At 39.6% G+C, this 14,463-nt stretch overlaps 1 protein-coding gene, 1 long non-coding RNA gene and 2 other non-coding genes across 4 annotated transcripts; 1 reads left to right on the top strand and 3 right to left on the bottom strand.

Annotated features, from left to right (window-relative positions):
- Positions 1-2,233: 2,233 nt before the first annotated feature.
- On the bottom strand, positions 2,234-3,465 carry LOC146683513 (uncharacterized). Its single transcript, XR_014917717.1, has 2 exons — positions 3,157-3,465; positions 2,234-2,632 (listed from the first exon to the last, which is right to left on the bottom strand). It is a non-coding gene; the product is annotated as an uncharacterized LOC146683513 (long non-coding RNA).
- A 989-nt stretch (positions 3,466-4,454) lies between these two features.
- On the bottom strand, positions 4,455-4,526 carry trnah-gug (transfer RNA histidin (anticodon GUG)). Its single transcript has one exon. It is a non-coding gene; the product is annotated as a tRNA-His (tRNA).
- Positions 4,527-4,932: 406 nt separating this feature from the next.
- trnah-gug (transfer RNA histidin (anticodon GUG)) lies at positions 4,933-5,004 on the top strand. Its single transcript has one exon. It is a non-coding gene; the product is annotated as a tRNA-His (tRNA).
- Positions 5,005-9,796: 4,792 nt separating this feature from the next.
- Positions 9,797-14,082, bottom strand: LOC146683516 (ubiquitin carboxyl-terminal hydrolase 37-like; the record flags this gene model as incomplete). Its single annotated transcript, XM_085445556.1, has 11 exons — positions 14,047-14,082; positions 12,430-12,485; positions 12,129-12,185; positions 11,897-12,028; positions 11,682-11,805; positions 11,445-11,596; positions 11,240-11,339; positions 11,023-11,099; positions 10,737-10,845; positions 10,069-10,126; positions 9,797-9,900 (listed from the first exon to the last, which is right to left on the bottom strand). Coding segments are annotated over exons 1-11 (1,005 nt in total), but the record flags the coding sequence as incomplete, so codon positions are not given.
- Between the last annotated feature and the right edge of the window lie 381 nt (positions 14,083-14,463).

Here is a 14,463-nt window from a genome sequence, read left to right on the forward strand (position 1 = left end):
GAGAGCTAATGTAGAAATTTGGGGCTCAGACTCAACAAACTCTTTTGGAAAGCCAATTGGAACTTCTACATACCCTAGATAAGGTACAACTTGTCCATTTGCACCCTCAACATCTAAGTCACTGATTGGCTGGATGGGAAGATCAGACAAATGTCTCTGGTAAAATGAGTGTGAAATAGTCGTTACTTGCGACCCAGAGTCTAACAAAGAATTGCAACTCACTCCAGCTATGTTGACATTAGCTGTGCACTTCTTGCCAATTAAGCCCTTTGGAAAGCTGGAATGACGCATACTTGTTTGTGCACAACACTTTTTTGTTGGGCGGTTTTGAGTGGGACTTTTGTCGCTTCTAGTTCCAGTTTGTCCCTCAACTGAAACAGGAACTAGTTTAAATCAGAGTCACATTGGTCTTCCCAAGCTTTTTGTTTTACCCTTAGCTCTTTCCGCTTGGCTTCAACAGTACTGGGATTCGGCTCATTGTCACAAGAGGGAGCTATATGGCCATCCTCGCCACAGTTAAAGCAGAACCATGGGCGAGGCTTTTTGTTTTTGCCAAAGCCTTCATTTTTCAACGGAGAGTTCGGTGTTTGTGCCTCCTTTAGCTGCTGTTTCTTTACAGCTTTTGGGAACTTTGCCTGAGGTTTCTTTGCAACCATGGTTTCCATTGAAGCTTTTAAGGAACTTAACTGTTCTTGCAGTTGAGCAATTTGTTTTTGCAGTTTCTTGGCAGATGCTTGAGCGGAGCTGCCAGTAGCAGCAGCAGCTTGAAACTCAGTGGTTGGGTAAACATTTAAAGGATTGGACTGCACCTTTACTTTTGAAATTCCCAAGTGCTGCTTCATGCGAGTTGACTTGGCTGCCTGCTTATCTTCCTCTGTTCGCAAGAGTAAAAGCAGCTCAGAAAAGGAGGGTGGACTGGATTTCTTTTGCTCTAGATGGAGGCTAGCGATTAGGTTATCATCCCAGCATCCCCTACAGAACTGCTTCAAAAGCTGCTGATCGAAATCACTAACTGGGACTCCTCCCCCTTTTACAACTTTGTCAAGGGTAGTCTGCAGCCTGTGCACATAGGCTGAAGGTTTTTCGCCAGCATTTTGGTTTGTACTCAAGAATTTTGCGAACAGCTCATCAACGTCATCTACAGTTCCATATGCAGAATCAAGCAAGCTCAAAAAGTCTTTGAGGCTGGACAAGGGACCCAATTGTTTAACAATGTTTGCAGCTGGCGGTAAGAGGCTGTCAATGATCTTCCGTACTACTTGTCTTTCAGGAACAGAAGAATCTGCAAGATAAAACTCAACATGACTTCGCCAAGTGTCATAGTCAACCTCCGTATTAGGGCATGGAGTTTTTCCAGAAAAGGACCTGAATTTTACAGAGCTTGGATAGGATTGGGACATATCAGTACTTTTGACAATGTGCTCCACAATGACCCTCTGGACTTCAGGTGTGGTCAAGTGTTCAGGGTTCAAAATAGGAGCTGGTCTGTCAGTAAGGGAAGGATTGATGGTGTCAGTGGTCAGAGTGGGTGGGATAGTTTCACTGCTTGGTCGTCTCAAAACAGAACCAGGTATTAAAGGGACTGGGTCATCTACTGAAATGACCTTAGAGGGGGCTGTACCCTCCCTTTCCCCAGCAGAGGCCTGAAGTTTGTTAAGTTCACTAAGTAGCATTTTCTCATAATCTACCCCACTCACCTTAGCAATACCCTTTAAATTAGAAAGGTAAGACTCTGTAGTACTAGTCGTTAGCTTAGCACTGTAAATTGGGGATAAGAGTTGGATGCTGTGAACTACATTTGGGTCAGATGTTGTTCTGTGACAGGGTAGTTCACCCTGAATCGACTCAATGGCTGTGCCATACTCAAACTCAACTATAACTGTATCTTTAAAGTCAGGGTCAGAACTAGCAATTTTCACTGTTCGTGCAATAGAACCATAGTGTTGCAAAAACTTAACAACTTCTTCATCAGTCTCTGTACCAGAAAACCCACTGATTAGTACAGCATTTGGTACCTTGATACGTTCACGTTCAATGACATCCATGTTACTTCAGTGGAAAAATGTGCAAAAATTGTCATAAAACTGCCAACTGTGTGCCAATGATTGGATTAAAGGCATTAAATAGCCAAACTCCTCCTGGCTGGCTCGCCACTTTTATGTAACACCTGCTTAGTATAGTAGGGTTAAACTTATAGACTAGATTCGAGAGGAGTAAAATAAATTTGAGAGAATTGAGTGTTGAACAGCCGGCAGATTTATTACAATGTTACAGTGGTGCAATAATCCAATGTAAACAGCATAGAAAATTAACAGAAGATCAACAGAGAAGAGCACTCTTTTGAAAATAACAACAAAATAAAATAAAATAAGTAGTCTCTTTAGACCTGACTCCTGATGAGCAGGATATTGGGAGTTCAATAGTTTCCCAGAGAAACAATCCGTATGAAGTAAGCAGTTTTTGCTCTTGCTTATCTGAAATCCTGCGATTCGAAGTAATTCAGACTGTAGCTCTACTCCTGCATCCAGAACAGCTGGCCACACTGCTTTTGGATTCGCCAAGAGTTTTCACAGGGTCTGGCTCGCCATCCATATCCAGAACCACTTCAGATCCAGGATCACAAAAAACCAGTCTGCACATACAGTACAGAGCAATAAACAAAATAGTTCTTAACAGTTTTTCTAAATAAAATGAGATCTCATAAAGTTTTCAAAATCAAGTACACTGTCGTTTTAACATTGTTCTGTCTCTATGAATTCCATTTGTATTGCTTTACAGCATTACAATCAATTGTATTTAAATACCCCTTTTTAAGGCATATGTAATCACATCATGAAATGTTTGTAACGTAACTAGTTTTAAATAACTTATTTACATGTATTAACCTATAACTGAAATGACAAAGTGCAGAAAAGGCACTGGACAACATTTATGGCTAAAAGAAAAGTGCATCCTGCATTAGTTTTGCACATTTGTGAAGATGCCCAATCAAATAGACAATAAAATAAAATACGACATTCCATTTCACACACGATTCAAGTACTCCGACTGGTTTTAGCTTTTTTTAGACAATACGGAATTCGCACTGTTGCAGTGTTTACCACATGTAAAATTAGCATAAGTTTTCCTGCTAACTTATCATCTCTAGTAACTCACCGGAATTCCCAAGAAACAAATACACGCTCTGCCTGGTTTTGGTCGAGAGTAAAACACATAAAGGCCTCTGAAAAGTACATAACTTTAAGTTAGAGACTGTTGAAAATACTTTATAACACTTATTTTATACCAAAAGACTCACTGTGTAGCTTGTTATTTGCTCTCGGTGTCTTGCTCCGTTTTGCCTAGCTTAATGCAGCAACGTGCTTTTGTTGCATTCACTGAACTACGGAAAATCAAAGTGTGTTCAAGGGGTGTCGGAAATAATATTACCAGGTAAAAACAAGAAAATACTAGTAACCATGTCTATAGGGGTTACATGTGTAATTGAATAATGATTGAAACTCTAATCATGATTCTGATGACAGTACAAAACTTGACTTTTACCTCGAGGTTGAGGAAAATTCTAGTTGTTTCTTTCTTGCGTTGTCACATTTACAAGAATTACAGAAATCTAAAAAGTGTTCCAGTAAATATGTTGTTATACTGCAAGAGCATCACAAGCATTCAACATGAAACCTTCCCAGCTTGGGGAAAAAACACAGGTGATCCTGAGATTTAATGAAGAAACAGCAGCTTCTGACTTTCTGGTAGCTGAGATCAGCACCGTGTTAAGCACGAACACTTTGACCAGACTTTGTGCGTGTACATTTTTATCCACAAAGTTGTTGAAAGGATGCAAAACCCATCAGAGTATGGATGACATGTAACAGTAAAAGACACTGAATTAAAACAAATGTGATTGAACAGAAGATTTCCAACAAAGACATAACACAGCCACAAAAATAAAAGGGTTAAAGTATTTTTAAAAATTCAAAATTAAGATAAAAACAACTATTTGTATCAAGTTATGTCACATTTTCTCAAAAACAATAAAAGTAATAAAGTAAAATAGTTATTCAAATAAAAAAATTAAGTATAAAATATAAGAAAATGTTTGGTTTGTAGTGCCACCTTTTGTGTAGGAACACATGACTAAAAATGTCATTGATCCAGCGTTGATGAGTCATATCAAGAAGTCAAAGCCTTTATGCCTTAGACTTTATGGACGCAGCTTTTTGTCGTTAATTTCTGAACTCTTGTGCTGCTTTTCCCTAACTCAGTAAGCCGTTGTAGAAATGACAAAATAAAGTAAATAGTGCACAGCGTGCGGTTGCTTTTTGTTACCCACTGATCACCGGTTACAAGTTGACTTCTTAAATTAATCTGTTTTTATTATTATATCAAACGTCATGTATCTGTTTTTGTCTCATCTCTCGTGCAAATTTCAGACAGGTGCTTTAAAAGCTTCACCTCAATGCCGTGACCCGGATTCGAACCAGGGTTGCTGCGGCCACAACGCAGAGTACTAACCACTATACGATCACGGCTGGTCAGAAAATGATCATCTGCAATCTTTATTGTGTTTATTCCTTCATATCGATCTCAAACTCTGTGTCTACGGTGCGCACATTTACGCACGTGGCACAGTAACAGTATCTGCATTAACACAGGGACCTCGCGTGGTCTGACTGTAAATACATTTTGGTGCTCTTCTGCACATCGTGCAGGTCAGATGTAACATGCAGATTCCAGTTTTTATGGTGAAGTAAGAAAAAAAGAAGCAAGATCCAGACTGTAACTGGCAGTGAAAAGCACGAAATGTTTGTAGTTCTAATGTTGATACGACCTAAAAGTGTCAAACTTAAAATGTACAGTCCTGCTTAGTGGCTTTAAAATGGACTCCTGTGGATTGGAGGTGACTGACTACATGGACTTTCAGTCTGCAGCTGACCAGCCGTGATCGTATAGTGGTTAGTACTCTGCGTTGTGGCCGCAGCAACCCCGGTTCGAATCCGGGTCACGGCATTGAGGTGAAGCTTTTAAAGCACCTGTCTGAAATTTGCACGAGAGATGAGACAAAAACAGATACATGACGTTTGATATAATAATAAAAACAGATTAATTTAAGAAGTCAACTTGTAACCGGTGATCAGTGGGTAACAAAAAGCAACCGCACGCTGTGCACTATTTACTTTATTTTGTCATTTCTACAACGGCTTACTGAGTCACAGTTTCCTTCCACATATAGCTTTGCAAAAACTGCATAAAAAGCACTTGCAGCAACAAAAACATAATATTCCAGAAACACGCTTTGCCGATCCGATCAGCTGTTTGTAACACTTCCTACGTCCATCAGCGTGAACTGTCGCATGTCCGCCATGACCTGCCCGAAACCGGAAGAGACGTCATTTTGCGGAAATGTAGTTTTTTACGATCGGGGCCTTATGAGCCTATATTTGTGTTTTTAAAAGTTATGTTTGAGTTTATGACTTTCTGTGTCGTTTCTGGGATGCTTAGGACTCATATTGCACTGCTGGAAATAGTTTATTTTGATGCACATGCTGTTATTTTGCAAATTTGCATTATAATATTTATTTTCGTTTTTCCTGCAGTGTATAAAAATTGGTGTATTTCAAAAATAAAACTATGAAGACACTTAAAATAAATTTCCTGTGGTGGGAAACTAGTTTGTGCAACTTTTTTGTATTTACAGTTTTGAGGGATAAGCCTCTTAAATTTCTCTGACTAGAAATATATGTTAAAAAAACAAAAACAATTTTCAATTTTTTTGTAGTTTATTGCACTTTTTTGCAATTTGTGTAATTACTGTGCACCTAATGCAGACATATTATTAAAGCTTGGGCTATAATGGTTGTATTGATGTATAGCAACTTGAAATGCTCCCAAAAATGGCACTACAGCATGAAAAAATATAATATAAGCTCTGGCGGACTTGGTTCTATGGTAGGTCTTAAAGGGTTAATTAAGGACACATTTAAATGCCATCTGCGGCTTTGAGGAATCTGTAAAATATTTCCAAGACATAGAAAAATTGGCACATGGTCCGAGAATACTATATTACCAATACTTGAATCTATAGAGTTATTCACTAAGGCTTCAGAAATAAGAAAGTAGTCGATTCTAGTATAAACATTATGAGGCGGAGAGTAAAAGGAATATTCCCTGCCTTCTGGATGCATTGTCCGCCAAACATCATTCAGACCTAAATCTGAGGTCATCTGCCTTATGGCAACTACAGATTTACTCTCTGTGCCTCTCCTAGGAAGTGATCTATCTAGGTCTTGATCCAGTATATGATTAAAATCTCCTCCTACCACTATTTGTGCACCTTCTAATTCCAAAAGATACTGTGACAGGTTGTGAAAAAAGGTGAGTATGTCCACATTAGGTGCATAGATATTACATAAAATTATTGGTGTGTCCAGTAGTTGTCCATAAACCAATATAAATCTACCTTCCTTATCTGTTATTACTTTTGTTTCAGTAAAGCTAACTGCTTTATGAATCAGAACCGACACTCCCCTACTTTTACCAGTTCCAGGACTGGAAAAGACTTTACCTACCCAGGAACATTTAAGTTTTAAGGCTTCTGACTTACACGTGTGCATTTCTTGAATAAAGGCTATATCAACTCTTGATAACTTTAGATATGTTAATATTTTCTTCCTCTTAATCCCGTTATTCAACCCCTTAACATTCCAGCTGGCTATTTTGAAATCTGTGTCTATCCATCTTATATGTTGTCTCCTTGACCTGGAGACAACATATAAGATGACACCGCCATGGACCTCAACCTGCAGGCTTTGTGTTACCCGTCTCTTTATACAGGAGCATGTAGGGGTGGACTGCCTTTTTATTTGATTACCCTTTTCTCATGTTTTTCTTAGTTAGGGAGATAAGACATTGTCATTTGGTTTTATTCTTTTCATAAATAAGTTTTGTACATCCTTTAGATACGGTCCCTTTTGTTTGTTGTTTTGGGGTCCACCCCGAAGCTATAGTTCGCTCCTTTCCTTTGTTAGAATTCAATCACTGTGAAAAAAAATCACCATCAAAATTGTACTGGTTGTGTGATGTGCTGCTTGGGGTCAGACAGGGGTGGATCACCCTCATATTATGGTCTGGCCACCCTTAGAAAGGCCATAACACTAAAATGAAAATTAAAACTAGACTTATAACTGGCTGGTGTCCTTACCAGTGACCTTGGGTCTGAACTGTGGGCTCCTCTTTCCAGGTGTTCGTACTGCCTGAGTGGGACCAAGATGTGCTGTCTTGCCTCTTTTGGGTTTTCTGCATGTTTCTGGCTCAACATGCAAGTATCCACTTCTTGACGTTCGCTGTTGGTTGCAGCCACTTGAGGTTTTTGGGCTCATTTGGGTTCTCAACACTGGGTGACTTTGATGGGAGTGAAAGCATCCTCACAACATAAATCACCACACTACCTGCTTTTGTTTCAGATTTTTTCTTTATCCTTGTTAACATGTTTGGGTACTGGGTTTACCTGTAATGCATTTTGTGCTCCAAAAGCTGTTATTTTGTGCAGCTGTGCTCCAAAAGCTGTTAGCATGACCTTTTTTATCATTAGATTGTGCCACACCAGCATCTGAGAGAAAAGCTTTGAGTTTGATTTTGTGTTTGTGTTTTGCAGGCACTCAGGAGAATAAGTCATGATGTTTCTTGTGTTTGTCATGTTAGTATCTCAGTGCTTGTCAATCACCAGTCAACAGTGTCACCACTGTGAACAACATCCTTCGACTGTTCGAGCCAAAACCTTGGAGAAGTCCCTGCAGCCGCTTCAAAACTCATCACTGAGCTCGATCTCTCTTTTAACACGCTGGAGACAACAATGAAAGATGACTTTCTTTCAGATGCTGCTTTGACGGCTTTGTTCGTGAATAACAACAGAATCAAAACCATCCATGAAGAGACATTTCACCCGCTGATTAATTTGGAGAAACTGGACTTCCACAAACCAGTTGGAGACTTTGTCTTCTGGATGGTTTCAGAACCTGATTTCTCTCCACTATTTCGATCTTTTGGGAAACAAATATACAACACTGGGTCCGGGAAACCTTTTCCTGCCACTGAGGAGCTTGAAGACCCTCCATTTTTGAGGAGCTTTCCTTCAGTCTGTCAGTGAAAGGGATTTTGTTGAACCTTGAAACTGCCGTGACCCTGTCCAAAGACCAGCTGGCCACCTGGCCGGGTCAGTCATGGATATTCACAAATACCCCATAGTACTGGTGAAAAAGAAATATTGAGGGAAAATCCATGTTCAGACCATGTTCAGTGTGTCGTGACACTTGCACGATGGAAGAACACACCCACTTGTTGGTGCCAGAAGAGCCACTGAGAAATTATTGTCTTAGCTGGCTCATTACAAGTCGATGGCTGCTCACCTGGAGTAGGATAAAACTCTGGAGCGAATAATTGCCCGATTTTACTGGACAGGAAACTGTTTTAGACTTAGAGCTTTTTATTGTCATTGTGCAGTTTCTTGCACAGTGAAATTGGGTAAGTGGAGAGCATAGAGCCGCTGTATCTGTGCGCACCACCATCTTGCATTTTTTGCATGTTTGGCTGGTGTCACTTTTGGACTTTGCTACCTGTAGCTAAACATTTGCAGCTAAATCATTTATTTAAAAGCAGAAGCTGCAACTGATCGAGGGAATATTTGTCTGAAAACTTAAACTGAACTCCAAGGGTACCATTGCTCCAGCTCACCATCTTTACCTGAGTGAATCAGTTTGTTGAACAATCTAAATGATTCAGAAACTTCTGTGACATCAACTTAACTAAGGCTCATTACAAGATTCACAAAACACTGCTGAATACTTTTAATATTTTTTTATTAGTTATTTTTGTTTTTGTTGTTATTTTGATTTTAATAAAACAAAATAAAATAAAGAATTAAATCATTTCTTTGGTTTTTTTTAATTTAATTTATTTTACAAATAAATTAATAATAATATTAATAATAATAACAACAAATTAGTGCTGTCAGTGTTAACGTCATTTTACCTAATGACGTTAACGCTGACAGCACTAATTTGTTGTTCCCAGAGAGCAAGCCAAACACTGGTCCAGAAAAGGACGATCTCTAGTAGATTTTGTTTTAACCTCCTAGGACCTGGTGTCCACATATGTAGACATAACATTTTGGGTTGTCTAGACCAAAATACAAAATTTTGCTCTTCAAAAACCTGATATCCACTTATGAGGGAGGACATGACACTGCCACTGTTCAATCGAAATTTAAAATGAATGTCCTCATATGTGGATCTCATTCTTTTGAGAAACAAAAAAAAGATAGTCTGAATCTGATGTCTTGGTTTTTACCTTCATCGGGTCCCAATCAACCTAAATGGCACAGAGGAATTAAAAATGCATGCCATGAAAGTTCAGGTCTTAGGAGGTTAAAAATGTCCCTGCTGATGAGACCAGTGAATGTGGGGCGACGGTGGCAAGAAAAAACTCCCTCCTGGAGGAAGAAATCTTGGGAGGACCAGGCTCTCTAGCAGGACCCTCCCTCCTGAGGGCAATACTTACCTATACTTGTCCTCCAGTGTGCGATGGTGGGCTGGGACGACTGCTTTTCCTTCTCAGCATGATGATGACCTTAACTTCCTTCCTTCCTTCCATTTCCTGTTTCAGAACTGAGAATGAAGACAAAACTGGTTAACAAGGTAACAGGACATTTAAAAATTCTCTCACTTCAGGATGAGATGCTGTGTCTTCTTACGTTTCTCTTGTAAAACAGGATGTAGGCCGACTGCTGCTGTTCCTGACAAACTGCAGATCCAGTTGTGTGGAGCACCTGTGCGTCATTATAGGTGAGCCAGCGATCTGATGTAGAGTGCTGACTCTCCTCAGGATGGACAGAACTACAGATGTAGTGTCCTGAAATCACATTAAGACAAATGAATCCAACTTCTGGAAGTCAACTGATTCAAGCAAACAGTGATTTTGACTTAGTGCTTCTTAGAACATCAAAAGCTTTTGTGTGTGAGTCCTTCACTGAAAAGTAGCAAGTTTCATTTTCTGTTTGTCACAAGTCTGTTGTTTTACCTGACTCTGTGCCTCCATAATGACTGATGATGCTGCAAAGACTATAACAGCCACCACCCTGAGAAGGAACAAATCCAAAGAGTGTTAGTTTCATAAAGTCTCACATCAGTGCCATAATTAAGCTGATTTGCTGAGGCTACGTCCACACTAATGCGTTTTCGTTTGAAAACGCATCGTTTTCTCTCCGCTTTGACCTCCCGTCCACACCGAGACGGCGTTTTCCTCAAGGAAAAACACAGCATCTTGAAAACGCTCTCGAAAACGCATACATTTCAAAACGGAGTTGTCCCATCGCAGTGTGGGCACTCGAAAACGCAGACTTTCTAAAACGATGACGCATTTTGGTCATGTGATGCAGTCATGTGAGCAATTAAACAAAGATAAGCCGAGTGCATTAGACAGCAGTTGTTTTGATTGCTCTCAACTTTGACAGCCCTAAAAAAGATTAATATCAGTTTGTACATGCTCCGGATAGCTTTTCTTCAAATTCTGTAATTCTCACTCACTTTTTCGCATGCGCAGGACTGGAACGTAAGCGTTTTCGGCCGTTTCAATGCAGACGCACAACTATTTGAAAATGACTGAAAACGCCAGTGTGGACACGGAGTTTTCAAATCTATCCGGGCTAGTGTGGACGTAGCCTGAGACGTTCTGCAGTCTGTTTTTACCTGATTGGATGGCACCACCAAGTCCCTCTGCAGCCTGACGGGGTCATCCACCTTCTTAATCTTGTAGGTTTGTGTAAAGCCAAACCTCTTCAGATGCAAGATCAGAACTCTGGCAGAAAAGAAAAAAAACACAAACAAGGTAGAAAATAAGAAGAATGAGTGTCAAACACAAACAGAAGATGGGAGAAAACGACTGCTCAAGTATTGTCTCGAAGAACTCTGATATTTGATGCGCCACAGTTTGGAAACCTGGTCAGTCGATCAATTCTGATGTGACCTTACAAACCTTGGCAGTGTATCAAAAGACGACTTCAGTTCTGAGGCCGTCCCTCCACAATCACAGCGAAATTCTATTTCTTGTTCCTGAACAACAGCACAGAGAAGACAGGCTTTATGGTAGAAAGAAATCTCAACATATGCACACACACATGCACACAAACACTAACAAAAAAGGTGTGTTAAGATCGCTGATACGACAACTCTATTGGAATTTGTGATCTTACCTTCAAGTATGTCTCTAACATGTTTATAATAGACCCCTCTGGAACAAGGTCTAGAGACAAGCTGGTGAATTCCTCTTGCTGTGATGATTGGTGACCGCAGCTACACATTTCAGGAGTAACGTAGTTAAAGTAAAGATCAGGTACGTGGAAAAGAGGTATATGAAAATATTGCAACCAGCTCTGCGTTTCTGAAAGACAGGCTTACCTCTTGCATGTCCTCATGTTTTCCATTTTAAAAATGTGATGGTCTTCTACTGGGCAGCTATAACTTTGGCCCAGGAGAGCTGCGTTCCTCTCCAGGTGAGGTGTGAGCCTTTTGACCTCATCGAGGAATAATGTTAGGAATTCATGAGCGTCCTGAAAGAAAAGCAGAGAGATTTAAAACAGTACATCAAAATCAGAAGGTAAAGCAAAAAACGAAATGTCCAAATAGCTGACGCACTTTCTGTGCACTGCCGGTGTATTCAGGAGCTTGACTGCTGAATGCCTTCTTAAAAGCTCTTAGGTGGTGATCTTTAAGGCCATAATCTGTTGACTCGTGACAGTCCCTGACATCAATAAGCCTTCTGTAGAAAGGAAGGGTAAACAGACATTTCTGCTGTTAGATCTCTTTGTTCTTCAGGTTTTTGAAGAAAGTAGAAGGTTGACGTAGCGCACCTTAAGAGCTCAGCTTCTGGATCTGTGCTCCACAAAACCCCCTGACGCCTGATGTCTCTTATGAACTCCTCAATGTTGAGGAGGCTCTGCAGGCAGGAGTTCATGTAGCAGGTGTTTCCGATGTTTGGAAACCTGACACACACGCGCAACGTTTACAGTATCAGTGTAAAATAATTCATTTTCTCCACTTTGACAAAGTGACCTTTGATCTTTGTGCACCACGTGTACTCACCCGAAGCAGTCTATAGTCCCAGTTTGACTTTCTATTTTTTTCCCACCGCATGCTACACTGCTCCAAAAAGGTAAAAACACAAACACAAAATTAGGAAAGATGTCAAGATTCTGAGCAGTGTATGCGCATGTATGCATGAGCTTTGAAGTTGAAACATTTTGGAGGACGTCCAAAAGTAGTAAAAAAGATGTAAATACACAAGGTGGAAGAAAAATGCCAATAAAAGGGAAATAAAACAGCTCCAACTAAACCACTGCTATAAATATCTCCAGCAGCATTAAAGAGCGGCGCATTTCTTTACCTCTGATGAGACGTAGAAGGAATTTCCTTCTCTGCCACGTTTTGTTTGTGTAATTTCTGTTTAGAAACAAGAAAACCAACATCAGTAATGGCATAAAACAAACATACCAAGGGAGTCTCTCCATGAAAAGTGTCCAGTTAGAAAATTTGGTATTATTTCATATTATTTATCACTTTAGTGAGCTGTCAGCTCATGAAGCAGATATATAGGAATATCTTTAAATAAATTAAAAACAATTTATTCATGCTTTAAATTGAGTTTTAAAGTTTGTCCTATGAAATACAAAATCCTTCATTTGGTTCTGATCAAAATTCAGTTTTTACAGAAATCATCCATCAAGCTTCATTAAAAGATTCAAAAATGCTTATTTACCATAAAAAATATTTAGAGAAACATCCTGCAAGTCTCTTCAAACTTACCTTTCTGTGAAAAAAAAAACCTTTAAACATCTTTGAACTTAATTTGAGGACATGGATGTGCTAAATTGCTCTTAATTCTTCGCATTTAACTGTGGTGAGTAAATGCTTGATGACAGTGACTCTTTCCATAAAACATACCTTCCAGAATTTAAAAAGAAACCAGCGACACTTTTTTTGTGTCTTCACAGTGTTGCTCTCTGCCTCTGCATCGCTGTCAGTTTGCTGCAGAGGACGAACAAACATAAGTTTATTAAAAAAGTAAAGTCACTTTAAATTAACAAGTGCAATTTAAAGAGAATGTGCATTTCATATGTTTCGTGTAAAAGCAAACCGAGGAACAGCAGAGGTGTCTCCATTTTCTCTTCTTCTTTTGACCATTTTCAGCAACACAAGCATCCGGGATGCTGATGAGGACAAAAGTGTAAATGTTATTTTTCAAAGTGGAAATTTTTAACAAGGAGTACATGCTGGAGATTGCAGATAAAAATTAATAACTGTAATGGAACAAAATCATGTATTTTGTACATTTACACTCCAACTAACATTTACACTCCAACAAGAGCTCCAACTAAACCACTGCTATAAATATCTCCAGCAGCATTAAAGAGCGGCGCATTTCTTTACCTCTGATGAGACGTAGAAGGAATTTCCTTCTCTGCCACGTTTTGTTTGTGTGATTTCTGTTTAGAAACAAGAAAAGCAACATCAGTAATGGCATAAAACAAAGTATATGGTAAGAAAATACAATATCCTTCATTTGGATTCAAAATTCAGTTTTTACAGAAATCATCCAAGAAGCTTCCTTAAAAGTTTCAAAAATGCTTATTTACCATAAGAAAACATTCAGAGAAATGTGCTGCGAGTCTCTTCAAACTTACCTTTCTGTGAAAAAGAAGTTTAAACATCTTTGGACTTGATGTGATCGCAGCCAAAATCTCCTCAGCTTTGCAAAAGTTCAACTGAAAACAAGCAGTCAAAGGTTGTATATTTATAAACTTTCAGCATAGAACGTTCATACCCTGAACAGCAAACATCAGCATTATGATGTATGGGGCTCATTTGCATATTTTGGAATGTATGCTCATTTGAACTGTATGGTGCTCGTCTCCAAGCAACTGCTACAAAAACAGGTCAAGTCAAGTGGCTTTTATTGTCATTTTAACCACGTGCAGAGGTACTGTACAGAGTGAAATGAGACCGCGTTCCTCCGAGACCCTGGTGCTATATATGACATATACGGACAAACCCAGGACTACATAAAGTGCAGTGTGCATAAATTGCAAAAATAAACAAGACAAAACAGTGCAAAACTAGACAGAACAGGACGATACAGACACAAGACAATGGAAATGTGCAAAATGCTGAGTATTGTGCAAAAGTAACTTGGTGTCTGTATGTATGTGTATGAGTGTGAGATACTGCAGATAAGTGCTTGGTAGTGACATGTGTGAAGGTGTGCGTGTGCCAGTGCAGTCACTGAGTGTTCAGGGGTCTGACGGCTTGTGGGAAGAAACTTTTCCGTAGTTTGGTAGCGAGGGCCCGGATGTTCTGGGACCTCTTTCCAGAAGGCAGCAGGGTGAAGAGTGTGTTTGAAGGCTGTGTGGGGTCCTCCAGC

This window comes from Copadichromis virginalis, linkage group LG22 (genome assembly GCF_057382275.1).
Source record: "Copadichromis virginalis isolate Kocher_CV1m ecotype Utaka linkage group LG22, C_Virginalis_male_GT1.1, whole genome shotgun sequence".
Lineage (NCBI taxonomy): Eukaryota > Metazoa > Chordata > Actinopteri > Cichliformes > Cichlidae > Copadichromis > Copadichromis virginalis.